Source organism: Nanorana parkeri, unplaced genomic scaffold (genome assembly GCF_000935625.1).
Source record: "Nanorana parkeri isolate BGI_ZX_2015 unplaced genomic scaffold, ASM93562v1 scaffold238, whole genome shotgun sequence".
Classification (NCBI taxonomy): domain Eukaryota; kingdom Metazoa; phylum Chordata; class Amphibia; order Anura; family Dicroglossidae; genus Nanorana; species Nanorana parkeri.
This window is the reverse complement of record NW_017306506.1, coordinates 380,230-392,605: the sequence shown is the minus strand read 5'-3', so window position 1 is coordinate 392,605 and position 12,376 is coordinate 380,230. Positions and strand designations below refer to the sequence as shown.

Below are 12,376 nucleotides of genomic sequence, written 5' to 3'. Positions count from 1 at the left end.
AATCTCCATTCAGAAGAAGGCTTGCATACCTTTGAATGCAAGATGTTCTGTGATTGGAGGAGGGGAGCTCATGATCATATGCACCTCCTCCAATCACAGGATGCCTTGCATTCATTGAAAACACAATGCTTTTTATTAATGGAGGATGGGATACAGCATGCGATTCACTGTGATCAGACTACTGTAGCTCAAACTTGAAATCTCAGTGCTCGATATTGACAATTCAGTGTAGGCTGACCAATACTAAGATGACATGTGTTGCAGCAGCCAGAGATGGGGCACATCTCATCATTCGTGATTTATTATTACAGTGCAAATATACTAAAATCATTCATCTTTAATGAATATAATCTAACTCCAGACAGATTTTCTGTTTTTTTTCAACTGTCTGGTTTTCAACTTGTGTGTGTGACCCCCATTTTAGAATTGTTTTTTTTTTCCTGCCCCTTTTGGAGAAGTTTTACTCCACTCTGTCCAGACAAGAAGTGCAGGAAAAGATCCCCAATGAGGATATAGAAGGCAATAAAATCATGACTCTACCTCTTCCCTGCGGTATTCAAAATGAGCCATAGCCTTACCTGGAGTTGGGCTTTAAACTGATCATCACTGCAAATTTCTGAGGCTGGGTAGTTTTTCATCCTTTGTGTCATTTTCTGTTAATGTACTGGAGCTTCAAGCACTTCTAACTGCAGACAGACATTGCTGTGACACATGTCAATCGAACAGAAGAGACTGTAAACCGTATTGCCTTACGGTAGGCACTCAAGATCCCAGTGTGGGCTGAGATTGAATGCTCTTTTAATATTAATGAGTAACAGAAGCCATGATAAACCTTGCTGCAGTGACTATTGCTGCAGGAGTTTACAGCAGGCGGTTGAGTGACCAAATGCATAGGAATTCTGTTACATTATCTATGAAAGGGGAATGGCTGGTCTGAACTCTGATCCTCCTCCAGCAGAATTTGACTTTTCCACTCTAGGGGTCCTGGAGAATTTATTTGTAAGGGAAGGGTGAGTATTTGTTAGCATCTGTTTTACTCTTATGACTAATGAAGTGGAATGGGAATTGGGCTGGGGCTCCACTTTGACTATAGAAAGAGCAGGGCTGGACAAATCCCAGGAGCTAGGTATCCAATGATGGCAAAGACAATTACAGCTTGTGCCTAACTTTTGAGATTTTTTTTTCTTGTTATCAATGGAGCTTGTTCCTAAAAAAAAAATAAAAAAAATCCTTCAGTCTCCTGAAATGGACAGACTGTCTTCTAAATTCCACATTCATTTGTCCACCCCGATTTAGAATGATAAACATCCCCTCTAGTCAACCGTTTTACAAAACCAAAAAATCAGCCACTTTGAAAATCTTTAATGTAATTTTGTCAAAGGATGTGTGAGATTTTCCAGGTTGTAGAATTATTTTAGGAGAACTTCGCTTTCTGGTTTTGTTTAATGAAAGACATTAAGGGCTTGTTCACACCATCTGCAGACCAGATCCAGTGCAGATTTTTTTTCATCTTGGCCAAAAATGCATACACATTAATTCCAATGGTAAAAATGAGGCTAGTTCACACCATTTGTGGTCTGTTCCAGAGCTTTTAAAAGAAAGTACAGCATGCTGCATTTTCTTTTCTGAAACACACCAAAGACACTTGCAGACACACCAGAAAGCACTGGATACTTAAAACCCATTGAGAACAAAACGCACCAGAATGCATTAAAACGTTTACAGAAAAGCATCCATATCCGTTCTGGAGATGGTGTTTTGGACCTGCTCACAAATTTGGATCGGATTAAAGGCTCCGTACTTATATCTGCCGCCTGGCCTGATTCAATAGAGTCCACACTCAGAGAAGAAAGGAACGCTGAGACAAGTTGTTCAGTGTATAAGATACTTCTTTATTATTCTTCCGCTTAACAGTCTTTTATAGGCAGCTGCACGTGTATGTTTAATCGTAGCATTACAAAAAGCATTCTAGCTTATAATTGGTTAGATCCATTCATGCATAACTTCCTTCCAGGATGTTTATGACTTTCGTTTTGGGTGTTGTCCTGAAGAGGAGGCGGCATCTTGGTTCCTATTTCTAGTGCGTACTTTGGATATGAACAAGCCCTTATGGAGAATCTCTTACCATGCTCGTAGACTTTGCAATGAAACTGGGCCTAGGAATATGGAATACATAAATATTGCAAATGTCCGGCACCTGTATCTGAGAAGGTGTCCAGGGATGGGGACATATGGCAATAATGTTCTATATACTTTTTCAGTGAGCACCCGTACACACAAACATAAGATGCTCTGCTGGTTTTCAAGCATCGGGGTGTCTTACTTGTCTGGATAGTTTGAGACTCAACTGCCCATTGTCCTGTAAATGGTTGGATGTCTTTTGTATGTAGAGCTCTCATTTATCCGGGTCATGGCATAGCTAGTAGTTACCGTAGTCACATTCAGCTCAACTTGTAATGTTGGACGTTTTGCAGCCATCATGCTAAATCTTCAGTTCTGAGTGTCAGCAACATACTCCAGCATTTACATCCACACAGCTAACTCTTGCAATGTGTCATGCCTTGGATTTATTTTGTTCCCATTTTGTGCTTGTGGTTTCCTCAGATTCCTTTTTCCAATATGAGGTGCATTTTCATTTACTCTACTTTGAAAAATGTAAATGTTTGAGCTGTTCCTACTGCTTATGGCCAATTGTCAGATGTTGAGTACCGGTAATCTACTCAACATCTGTAAATCCAGTGTAAATTAACCATCCAAACAATCTGCTAGATAGCAGATTTCTAATTATCAGCAGTGTTTTTGTTTTTTTCTGGTCTTTCCCCTATTGTTTGCACATCAGTAATGTTTACCAATCAAGTTAAACTCTTCTTTGACCTGTAGATGTCACTATTGGAGTTGGTTCTAGCTGCAGAAACCATTGTGATAATGTAGAACTGCTAAGATTCCATGGCCTTCAATGCTACTTGTTTTATCAAGTTTCATTTAAAATAAATTTTCCTATTTGATTAAACTGACTATCAACACGATGCATACTGCTAAATAATTGATTAGCTGCATAGCTGTGATCTGTAGAAGGGGTGCACAGAATTTTGCTATGTTGGCTGTATTTAAATTTATGTTTTTTTGTTTTTTTTATTTGACTGGAAGATACCAGTAGCAAGTTGTTTGAAAGCCTTTGTACAAAGTCATGGAAATTTTTAGAGCCTTGATATTTAGTTATGATAAACTTGTATGAGGCAATCTGTTGTCTGTCGTCATAGGTGGTTCATCCCAGTTTGCTATGCCTGCCATTAACAGTGCTAGGAGTTGTAGTTTCATAGCACATGGTGGTTCCCAACTGCATCAGACAGGTGCTTAAAATATTCACTTTCTGCTGTGATATACTGATGTCTGTGTTTCATACCTAATAATAAAGCAGTGAATGCTACTTTCACCCCAATTTATCTCCTCCACAGTCATATGCATGCATACACTGTACGATCACTTTGAGGAAGGCAGCTGACCTACCTCTATGTCTGTGAGAAGGAACTTGCAGAAAACATGCAGGTACAGGGAGAACTTTTTCAAAGGCTTTTCAAGTACAGAATCTTTGCAGATAGAGGCCTCGATGATAAAGGAACCCAGGACCTTAAGTTAACCTAATTTCATATTTTCTTCCACAGGGAAGAAATCCTTTCTTCTTGGAGCCTGCGATCATTATTGCAATAACAGATGGAAGTAAACTTACATCCAACAGTGGTGTTCAAGAGGAAGTAAGAACATATATTTCTCTCTGTGACAAATGCCATTTGTTGTATGACTCTTGTTCTCATTGTCATTCAGTTGGAAAAGCACTGAAGTTAATAAAAACTACCACAGTGGGAAACTGCATTGCCTGTAGTAACTAGAAAAACGTGTTTAGAAGAGCCTAGCAGTATTATAACGTTGGGTAACTTTACCACTTTCCTTCAGTAATGTTTCAGTACCTTATGTCAAAAATGTTAAAATACATGTTAATATATTATTATTATACAGGATTTATATTTGCGCAGCGCTTTACAATATAATAATATAAATCTAAAATCAAACCCGTCCACACAGTTTGCTTTTGGGTTTGCTTTATTAAGTTAGGTTCTTAAGTTGATATACATGAACTTTGGATTTGAATTACTTATGGGTATAGTGGTTGGAGGTAGACCTTTCTGTGTGATATGGTAGAATTGGGTTGAACATTCTACTTTGAGTTAAATGTTTGTGATACTGCTATATGTGCAGCTTTCTTACCTGTTCCAAAGTGCTACTTATCTGCTGTGTGACCAGAACAACCTTCAAAAACAAAAATCTGTTTAAATCACCATCATTGCAGCCATTCTGGTGCCACAGAATCTGGTTACTCTGTTTTCTGAAACTTTAGGTTTTCTTTTTGCTTTTTTGTATTAAATGTGACCGTCCATTAGGTGCTTAAATGTGTTCATATTTTCTAATTGTTTATTTCTTTTAGCTCCACTTGCCTTTAAATTCTCCATTACCTGGAAGCGAGTTAACAAAAGAGCCATTTCGGTGGGATCAGAGACTTTTTGCCTTAGTCCTTAGGATACCTGGAGCAACGTCTGCTGAGCAAGAGCAGATGACTGCTGTCCAGGTGGATGAATCTTCAATCACTCCTATGTGTGATGTTACTGGAGGTGAGTGTTTCTTCTCTGGAGTATAACTTGATTTGATATCCTCAAAACATTCACTGTAGACTTGTGCATAATGACCTTGGTCAATAAATTTATATTATAATGGTATAGTGCAAGGGTGCCCAATAGGTCGATGGCGATATACCAGTCGATCGCAAAGCTAATGCTGGCAGACCACGATCGCAAGTCTGCTCAGCAGGAGGAGACCGGCCTGGCTACAAAAAGCAGCATCGTGGAGGTGGCGCTTTATATCTTCGTTTGTCATGGGAGTGTGCGGGAGTTGTGCTGATCCGGAATGATGGAACACCGGCGGGACTCGGCTGATCTTTGCAGCTCTGCCAGCACCATGAGTTATTTCTTGGGCAGGAGGGGAGAGAGGGAGGCAGAGGGGAGTCGCAGCAGCTAAGAGCAAATGTCCAGGTCTGAAAGGATGAAAGAAAGAGGCAGCAATGCTGACAGAGTTTGGCTATTACAGGTAATAGTCTCATACTTTACCTCTCTGATAAGTGTGCTAGGTTTGACTTTAGGTGACCCTGCACTGTGCGAATTTCAGCTGGTTTTTGATGAACCCGCTGAAATTTGAACAGTGGGTGCCGCTGTCAGCACCCTTTCTGCGGACATCCCTTCGATCAGCTGATTGAAGGAGCCATTGGGAAAACGTTTCTACAAGGAGAGCTGGTAGCCAATGAGCTGCTGCCTCTGTGTGGGTATTCTGACAGCGGCCACGGGCCTCTGTCAGAATGTAAAGAACACGGGGGATTCCTCGATCAAAGTGCTCATAGCATTGATAGAGGAATCTGCTCTTTTGTTTTTGTTCAGCCCGCAGGTTAAACAAACAAAAAATAGATCAGTGTATGACCAGTTTTTGGGCCTGTTCACACTAGTACAGTGCGTTCATTGCACATTCCTTGGGGATGAACGCACTGTACCGTGCAATCGCACCTACCCTGTGTTCTGGGGCGGGAGGTGCGTTGCAAAGCCCTTTGTTGGTAGATCTCATTGAGCTGGTCATTTGAAAAGTAGATCTTAACACAAAATTGTGGGCACCCCTGGTATAATGGTATTCTGACTCCAATTGTTGTATTAGTGAGTTATCCCTTGCTGAGACCTCTATGCCTGGCCTGTATAAGCAGATACAATCACCACGGATAGTCCTTATCAGATAGCTGAACTCGCCAAATACCTTTTTATCCACAAACAGGATATAGCAGATGATTAGAAAGACTGTATTTACAGGTCAAAAGATGGTAATGCTTTCCCCCCATACGAGCATATTAACACGTGGCCATGAGTCATGCAGCCATTTTGGTGAGAAACTTATAATGATGAAGAAAAGGGGAAATCCATCATAAAATGGGAGGGAACACAGAAAAAAGATGTGGTCATTTTGTTTAGTGCACCAAGATGGCAGTATATGAACCAACTATACTAATGCTAATGAGCAATGGCTTAAAGGGTTATTAAACCCTCGCATGTTTTTGCATATTAGCTAGGGATGCACCGACATATCGGCCGAAAATGGCACTTTTGGCATAATGCCGAAAGCCATGTTTCGGCAGATACATCGGCGCATCCCTGGTTTCTTTTCTCCCCACTGGCCGCTGTTCCAGCGGGGAGAAAAAAAATTGACAGCCTGCCGAGCGCTGCAGGACGAGAGCGCTGTGAACGGCCGGCGTCTGTATCGGTTTCGGCCTGACATTTTTTTTTTTATTGCGGTTTTAAAATATCCATTTCGGTGCACCTCTAATATTAGCCTTTAATGTCACTTTAAGGAAAATTTTACTATCTAAATTCTCAATTCACAGGAATATGAATATTAACCATGACTATACATTGTATCTTATTTTCATACAATAGATGTAACCGCATACTCCCCGTCTGGTATTGTACGATACCACTAAGTTCTAAAATAACGATAGTTATGAAAAATGCAAATAAGCGATGTGCAATTCGCATTGATGTCTTGAAGACCTAAAAGGCATTAGAGAGAACATGCATATATATGCAACAAGAACCGTAACGCATTGAGTCCATAAACATGACCTGTGACTTGTCCTTAAAGAGATTTAGGTCACCTTTCCATAGAAGGTGAAACTTGCAAAGGGCTTGAGATAAAAATAGTATAGTCTCTTTAGTTAGTTGAAGGTAGTTTTAAACAAGTCCATCCTTGGTGTGAATGGTGCAAGGTTAGTAGCTGAAGACTATGGCACTCATGTAATTCCAACTGTAAAGTCTTCAAATGGAATGGGGAGCGCTCCCAACTTATGGGTGAGAAGAGTAGCTGGAGTAAGGATGGCTGTGAAAAATCTGGATACATTGTTGCATTTTTTTTTCTTTTTTAGCAATGTCTTTTGCAGAGTTTTGTCACATACTGTATGCCAGTTAGTTTAATTGGGCTTCATGTGATAACGGTATGCAATATGGACTAACCTTGCAGTAGTGCGTACAAGCCTTGTCCAGTTGGAGAAAAGTTTGAGGCGTTGACAGCCCAAGTTGAATCTTTGCTCAGATCTGATGACTAGGGTTTTGAGTTCAGGACGATTTTCTGGGTTGTTGTCCATATCCAGAAGACATCAGTTGTAGTTTCTTCTGTATGATCCTGCAGGAACTCAGGACCATTTAACAACAGAATTTGCAAATACACTTGCAGACACTGGCCTGGTGGCATGATCTGCAGGATTAATTTCAGATTGAACATAATGCCATTGTTCAAGCTTGAAGGATTTCCTGATTCTTTCTACAAGGTTGCTGACATAGACCTGGAAATGTTTTCTGATTTGTATCTGTAGCTCAGAACAACTTTGCTGTCTGTATAGAACATTATGTCCTCTATCTGAATGTCAATCTTACATAGTATGAAAATCTGCAGTTTCTACAGCTAGCACAGTCCTACAAAGTTCAAGCCTAGGAATTGTATGTTCAGGCTTAGGTGCTAACTTTGCCAAATGGAAACCCTACATGGGTTTTATTGAAAGTCTCTTACCTTGAGGTAGGCGACAGCTGCTCAGTGGAGAAGATGGGAATCTCTTTTCTCTGATTTGCAGCAAGGGAAGCTGAAGTGTAGCAGTGTGGTATGTGAATTCCATCTAAGGCATGTAGAGATTGCTTCCAGAACTCCCAATTTGAATGTTTGTCCATTGGTAGGGGAGCATTCTAGTCTTTTTTATAGTCTCTGATGGCTGTCTCAGTAAGGAATTACCTTGTAAGGTAATGGAAGCCACAAATCTCAATGGATCGTATAGGTTGTTCACCATTGACAGAACACCACATTTGGGAAATAGCTTATGCAGAGCTGACTTGGAAGCTGAAGGTGTCTTTTAATAAGTTCCACCTTAAGCCCAGATTTCTCTGTACAGGGGGTATGTCCATTTCCAGATTTAAGCCTTTAAATCCTGTGGTATGATAGCCAGGCTGAAAGGCTTTCATAACAGCAGCATTGTTTGAGGCAATATTTTGGAGTCTGAGGATGGCTTTAGAAAGCATACCTTGGGTCCTTTGGAACAGGTCTATAGCCTCTTCATGAAGAGGAGAATGATCATGGATGATGATTGGTGTGGAAGACTCTGATAGGTTTCCCAAGCGGTTTACTTCTTGCAGAGTTACCGGTGTGATGCTTGAGAAATCAGATGCATTGGCCTGAGTATTTGCATCAGTGGATTCCTGCTCATCCAAAGAAGATGAAAGTTTACAACTGTTGAAGAAATCTGGTGCATACTCCTACCAGAACTATTGCAGGGTTGTGTTTTTTAATGTAGTCTTGGTCTTGTTGCTGGGAATTACCTTGTTGGCAGGAGGGTGATGGGGTTTGCTGTGCAGATGCATCTGCATGGTGGTCTTGAAGAGGCTCAGGAATTTGTAGCTTGGATGTCGTTGCATTGAGAAACGGGACAGTGTTGGTAGTAGGAGGTACAGGAGATGACTGTATCATTGCAAACATTATATTTTAGCACATATTCACTGGTGCGTTCAACGGGATCTTCCGGTTCTGCTGCGATAGAACCGTCCGAATTAGTACTTTCTCCCATGGCTTGCTCAAGCATCTGCTTCCTTTTACATTTGCAAAATCATTATGTTGGATTCCGTCTGTTTGGCGAGCCTTGCTCTGAGCTTCCATTTCAGCTTTTCTAGCAAAGGTCTAGCATTTTAGTTGCTTCCATATTTATGTGGGCCTCTATTAGCTTGTCACTTAATGTTGAACTTCTGGAGCGAGAAGATCTATAAGAACGTTTTGTGATCTTAGTTGATGGGGATCTGTGAGATCTGGTCCCGTGCAGATGAGCAATGCGGAGTTCTGCCTTATACTTAGCATCTTGCGCTTAGAGATCCCTTTGTTGGTTTAGTGCGTCAATCTTTGTTCTACTGAAGAGTCCTCTATATTGTAGTCCTTTTAAGAAAGCTGTATATCTTGCAGACAGCCGCTGGTAACAGACGAGAAGCTTCTCTTCTGCTAGATGTCCAGTTTCCCTGACTGTAAGGAGCTTCCCCCGTGCCTCTGGAGTTCTTCCTCTTTCCTCAAGAAAGGTCACATTTGGTGCCATTGGTTTTTATCTTTCAACTCTGCTGGTAACATTCGTAGCCAGCAGATTGGTGATCTATAGAGTCTCAATTCAGCTAGTTGATCATTAAAGCGTGGCAAAACTGCCAAGCAGTGTGAAGTTATGTGCAATAGGTCTGGCAGATTGCTGGAGAACTCATCTCGAGTGGTTTCATAGTTTTCCGAGTTTCTGTATTGGTTTTATTGTGCATTTGGGTCTTACGCTCTGCGATATCTGCAGGATCTGCTCCCTGTATATCTGTGTTGTCAGAAGCATGACGTATCTGCATTGATCCAGCGATAAGAGTGCTCAGAGCCTAATCTAGACATGTTTCATGTTTTTGCAAAAAAAAAGGTTGCCGTCACTTTAAGAGGAACGGTCGCTTAGACAGGTGGGGTAACGCGGATCAATGCAGAGAAACAGTTTTCAACATTCACAGGTGAAGTGCAGTAAGCTTGTGCGACCATTTGCTTTCACAAGATGGCGGATGGCTCTGAGCTTGATTGCAGATTAGGCACACGCATATACACAACACGCTGTGTGAATTCTACCATGTTCTGACTCCAATTGTTCTAAAATTGGTACAAAATGTCCTGGACAGTTGGTATGCCTCCTTTTTTCTTCTTTTCTTTGTTTTGGAATTACCTTTTCTATCTGTGATAAGTCAAAAAAACTGACAGAAGTTCTAACCCCTCACCATTGTATCCAAAAGGAGTTTTGACTTTAAGGCCTATCTCTGGGGGGCACTCTCCTCTATACTCCACCTGTGGACTGTCCCTTGGTGTTCTCAGATATGATGCAGGGATATGGGCCCTGCATTGTACCTGATGTGAGTGGGCCTCCTGCTGCCAGAACTCAGGGGGGTGAGGTGGAGCCAGATCTAAGTTAAACCTGTTTGGCCTTGTGCACCCAAACTTCAACAGTGTGTATAGCAAGCTTTTATAAGGCATTTGCTGTGCTTTCAGCAACCTTCAAATATATTTCTTGAATCCTTTAACTTACCCTTCCACTCCACTTTGGTGTGGTCAAATGCACATCCGGCAACAGTGAATAGCAGGCTTTAGCTTAGCTTTGTTTCATCCTGTGCTGAACTTTTCTCTGTTCAAATGACCATTTGAAAAAGCCCACATGACACAATTTGTCAGTCTGTTCTCTAAGAAAGAAAATTCACAGTGCACCAAGTACAGGTAGGCCATATCAACAGTCGCATGGCTGGATCTAAAAGGACCTGGTGCCCAAAATTGAAAGCCTTGTGGTACAACAAAAAAGGAAACGTAGAACAGATCAATATGGGAATCAGGTAGGCCCATCAGACTGGGGGTGAAGGACTAAGAGGAGAGTAAGAAAAAGGGAAAGATGTCAAAAAAAGAGCGAGAGAAGTTGAGAGAGGCGGAGCATGAGTGTCCCAAAGTCGGTAGAAAGATGTAAAAACGTATGAACTCAGTCTCTGGAAGATATAATCTTTTATGACAGAAATTCACATATTCTTTCTGAAGAAAATCTTTTTATATTTTCCCTTTTTTTTTTTTCTTCTTTTTTCCAGGTCGCTCTTACTGTGTGTTCTCGCAGCGAATGTTGAATCACTGCCTGGAGTCATTGGCACAAAAAGTTCAAAGTGGTGTGGTGATAAACTTTGAAAAATCTGGACCTGATCCTCCACTTTCTGATGGTAATTGCATTTAGTATTCCTTATTTTGATAATTCAGATATACCTCAATACGGACCCGGAAAATCCTCACTAAAGTGTGTGCTTTACAATCTTTAAAGGAGAATTATGGGGAGAGTGAAATAGTCATCCCCATAATTAGAGTTGATGTGTGACACCTGAAGCCGTTACACGTCAGCTCTATGGATGAACAGAGCGATCACATACTACTGATCATCCTGTTCCTTATCTTCTCACTGCAAAGAGTAGTGATTGTCAGTCACCGCTCCCTGCAGGGATTCCCTTCTCTCCTCCATGTTCCTCCTGTGCTGACTCCAGCTGTCATTCAGGTGGCTGGGTGCAACCCATATATGCTGGGTTTTGGTCCTCCTATGACCATAGTAAATGTCCTCCTATGACTAGGGATGCACCGATACCACTTTTTTAAGACCGAGTACGAGTACCGATACTTTTTCTCAAGTACTTACCGATACTTTTTCTTAAAGGGACAGGTCACATGTTTTCTAAAGCAATACAAAATCATGATTTTAGGTCAGTTTCTTCATATTATGAAGAACATGAACATGAAATGAACACGAAATGAATATTCATCATGCCATTGCTAACTAAGGCTTGTACCCCCATAGTGGGGAAAATAGATGAGCACATGTCCAGAACACTGTATAGTGTGGCACAGCTATATCCAATTCTGCATACCTGGCTTTATATTATAAGAACTTTATACTATAAAGCCAGGTATGCAGAATTGGATATAGCTGTGTCACACTATACAATAATACATTGTTCTGGAGTTTGGACATGTGCTCATCTTTTTTTCTCCTATGACCCTAGTAAATGTCCTCCTATGACCCTAGTAAATGTCCCCCTATGACCCTAAGGCTGGGTTCACACCTGAGCGTATTTTTTCTGCTCGTTTTTTTAGCAAGTTTTTCAGTTCAGTGAAACACGCGTTTCACTGGCTTTTTTTTTTTTAAATGTTTTATTTTTTTGTTTCACTTTCAAACTTCCCGCTGGCTCCGCCCCCTGCGACGCGGCCGCTCGCAAGGGACGGAAGTCGGCAGCCGCCGGAGGACACAGCGGGGATCGCGGATAAGGTAGGTCCTGTACGTTGTATTCCTGAGTGTGGCTCGGGGTTACCGCTTTGTTAACCCCGATCCACACTTGGGAATACCAATGGAAACGCGCGGCAAAACGCCCCAAAGAAGCTCCTGTACTTCTTTGGGTGTAGGGCGTTTTTCAGCGCGTTCCTACGCGCTGAAATACGCCCAGATGGGTACCATGCCCACAGGCAATTATTGGTTTTCACATGTTGAGCATTTTACAGCGCGTAGGAACGCGCTGTAAAACGCCCAGGTGTGAACCAGTATTTTGCTTTGGTCCATACAGCCCCAGGCTTTGGCAGTTTCCAGCAGCATGTTTACATAGGCAACACACAGGTTTCTTAACTTCCTGTTCTCCTGCAGTATACCTACACAGCCCTAAGTTCAGCTCTCAGATTTTGTTGCTATGTCAGT

The 12,376-nt window shown here is 41.5% G+C and overlaps 1 protein-coding gene across 1 annotated transcript in view; it reads left to right on the top strand.

The window, feature by feature from the left end:
• The window catches only part of INTS6 (integrator complex subunit 6), a 56,707-nt gene that overhangs the window by 25,595 nt on the left and 18,736 nt on the right, over positions 1–12,376 (top strand). The window contains exons 4-6 of the mRNA XM_018556444.1: positions 3,663–3,752; positions 4,481–4,664; positions 10,740–10,865. Coding sequence (XP_018411946.1) covers positions 3,663–3,752; positions 4,481–4,664; positions 10,740–10,865 — 400 coding nt within the window. The remainder of the gene's footprint in view (positions 1–3,662; positions 3,753–4,480; positions 4,665–10,739; positions 10,866–12,376) is intronic.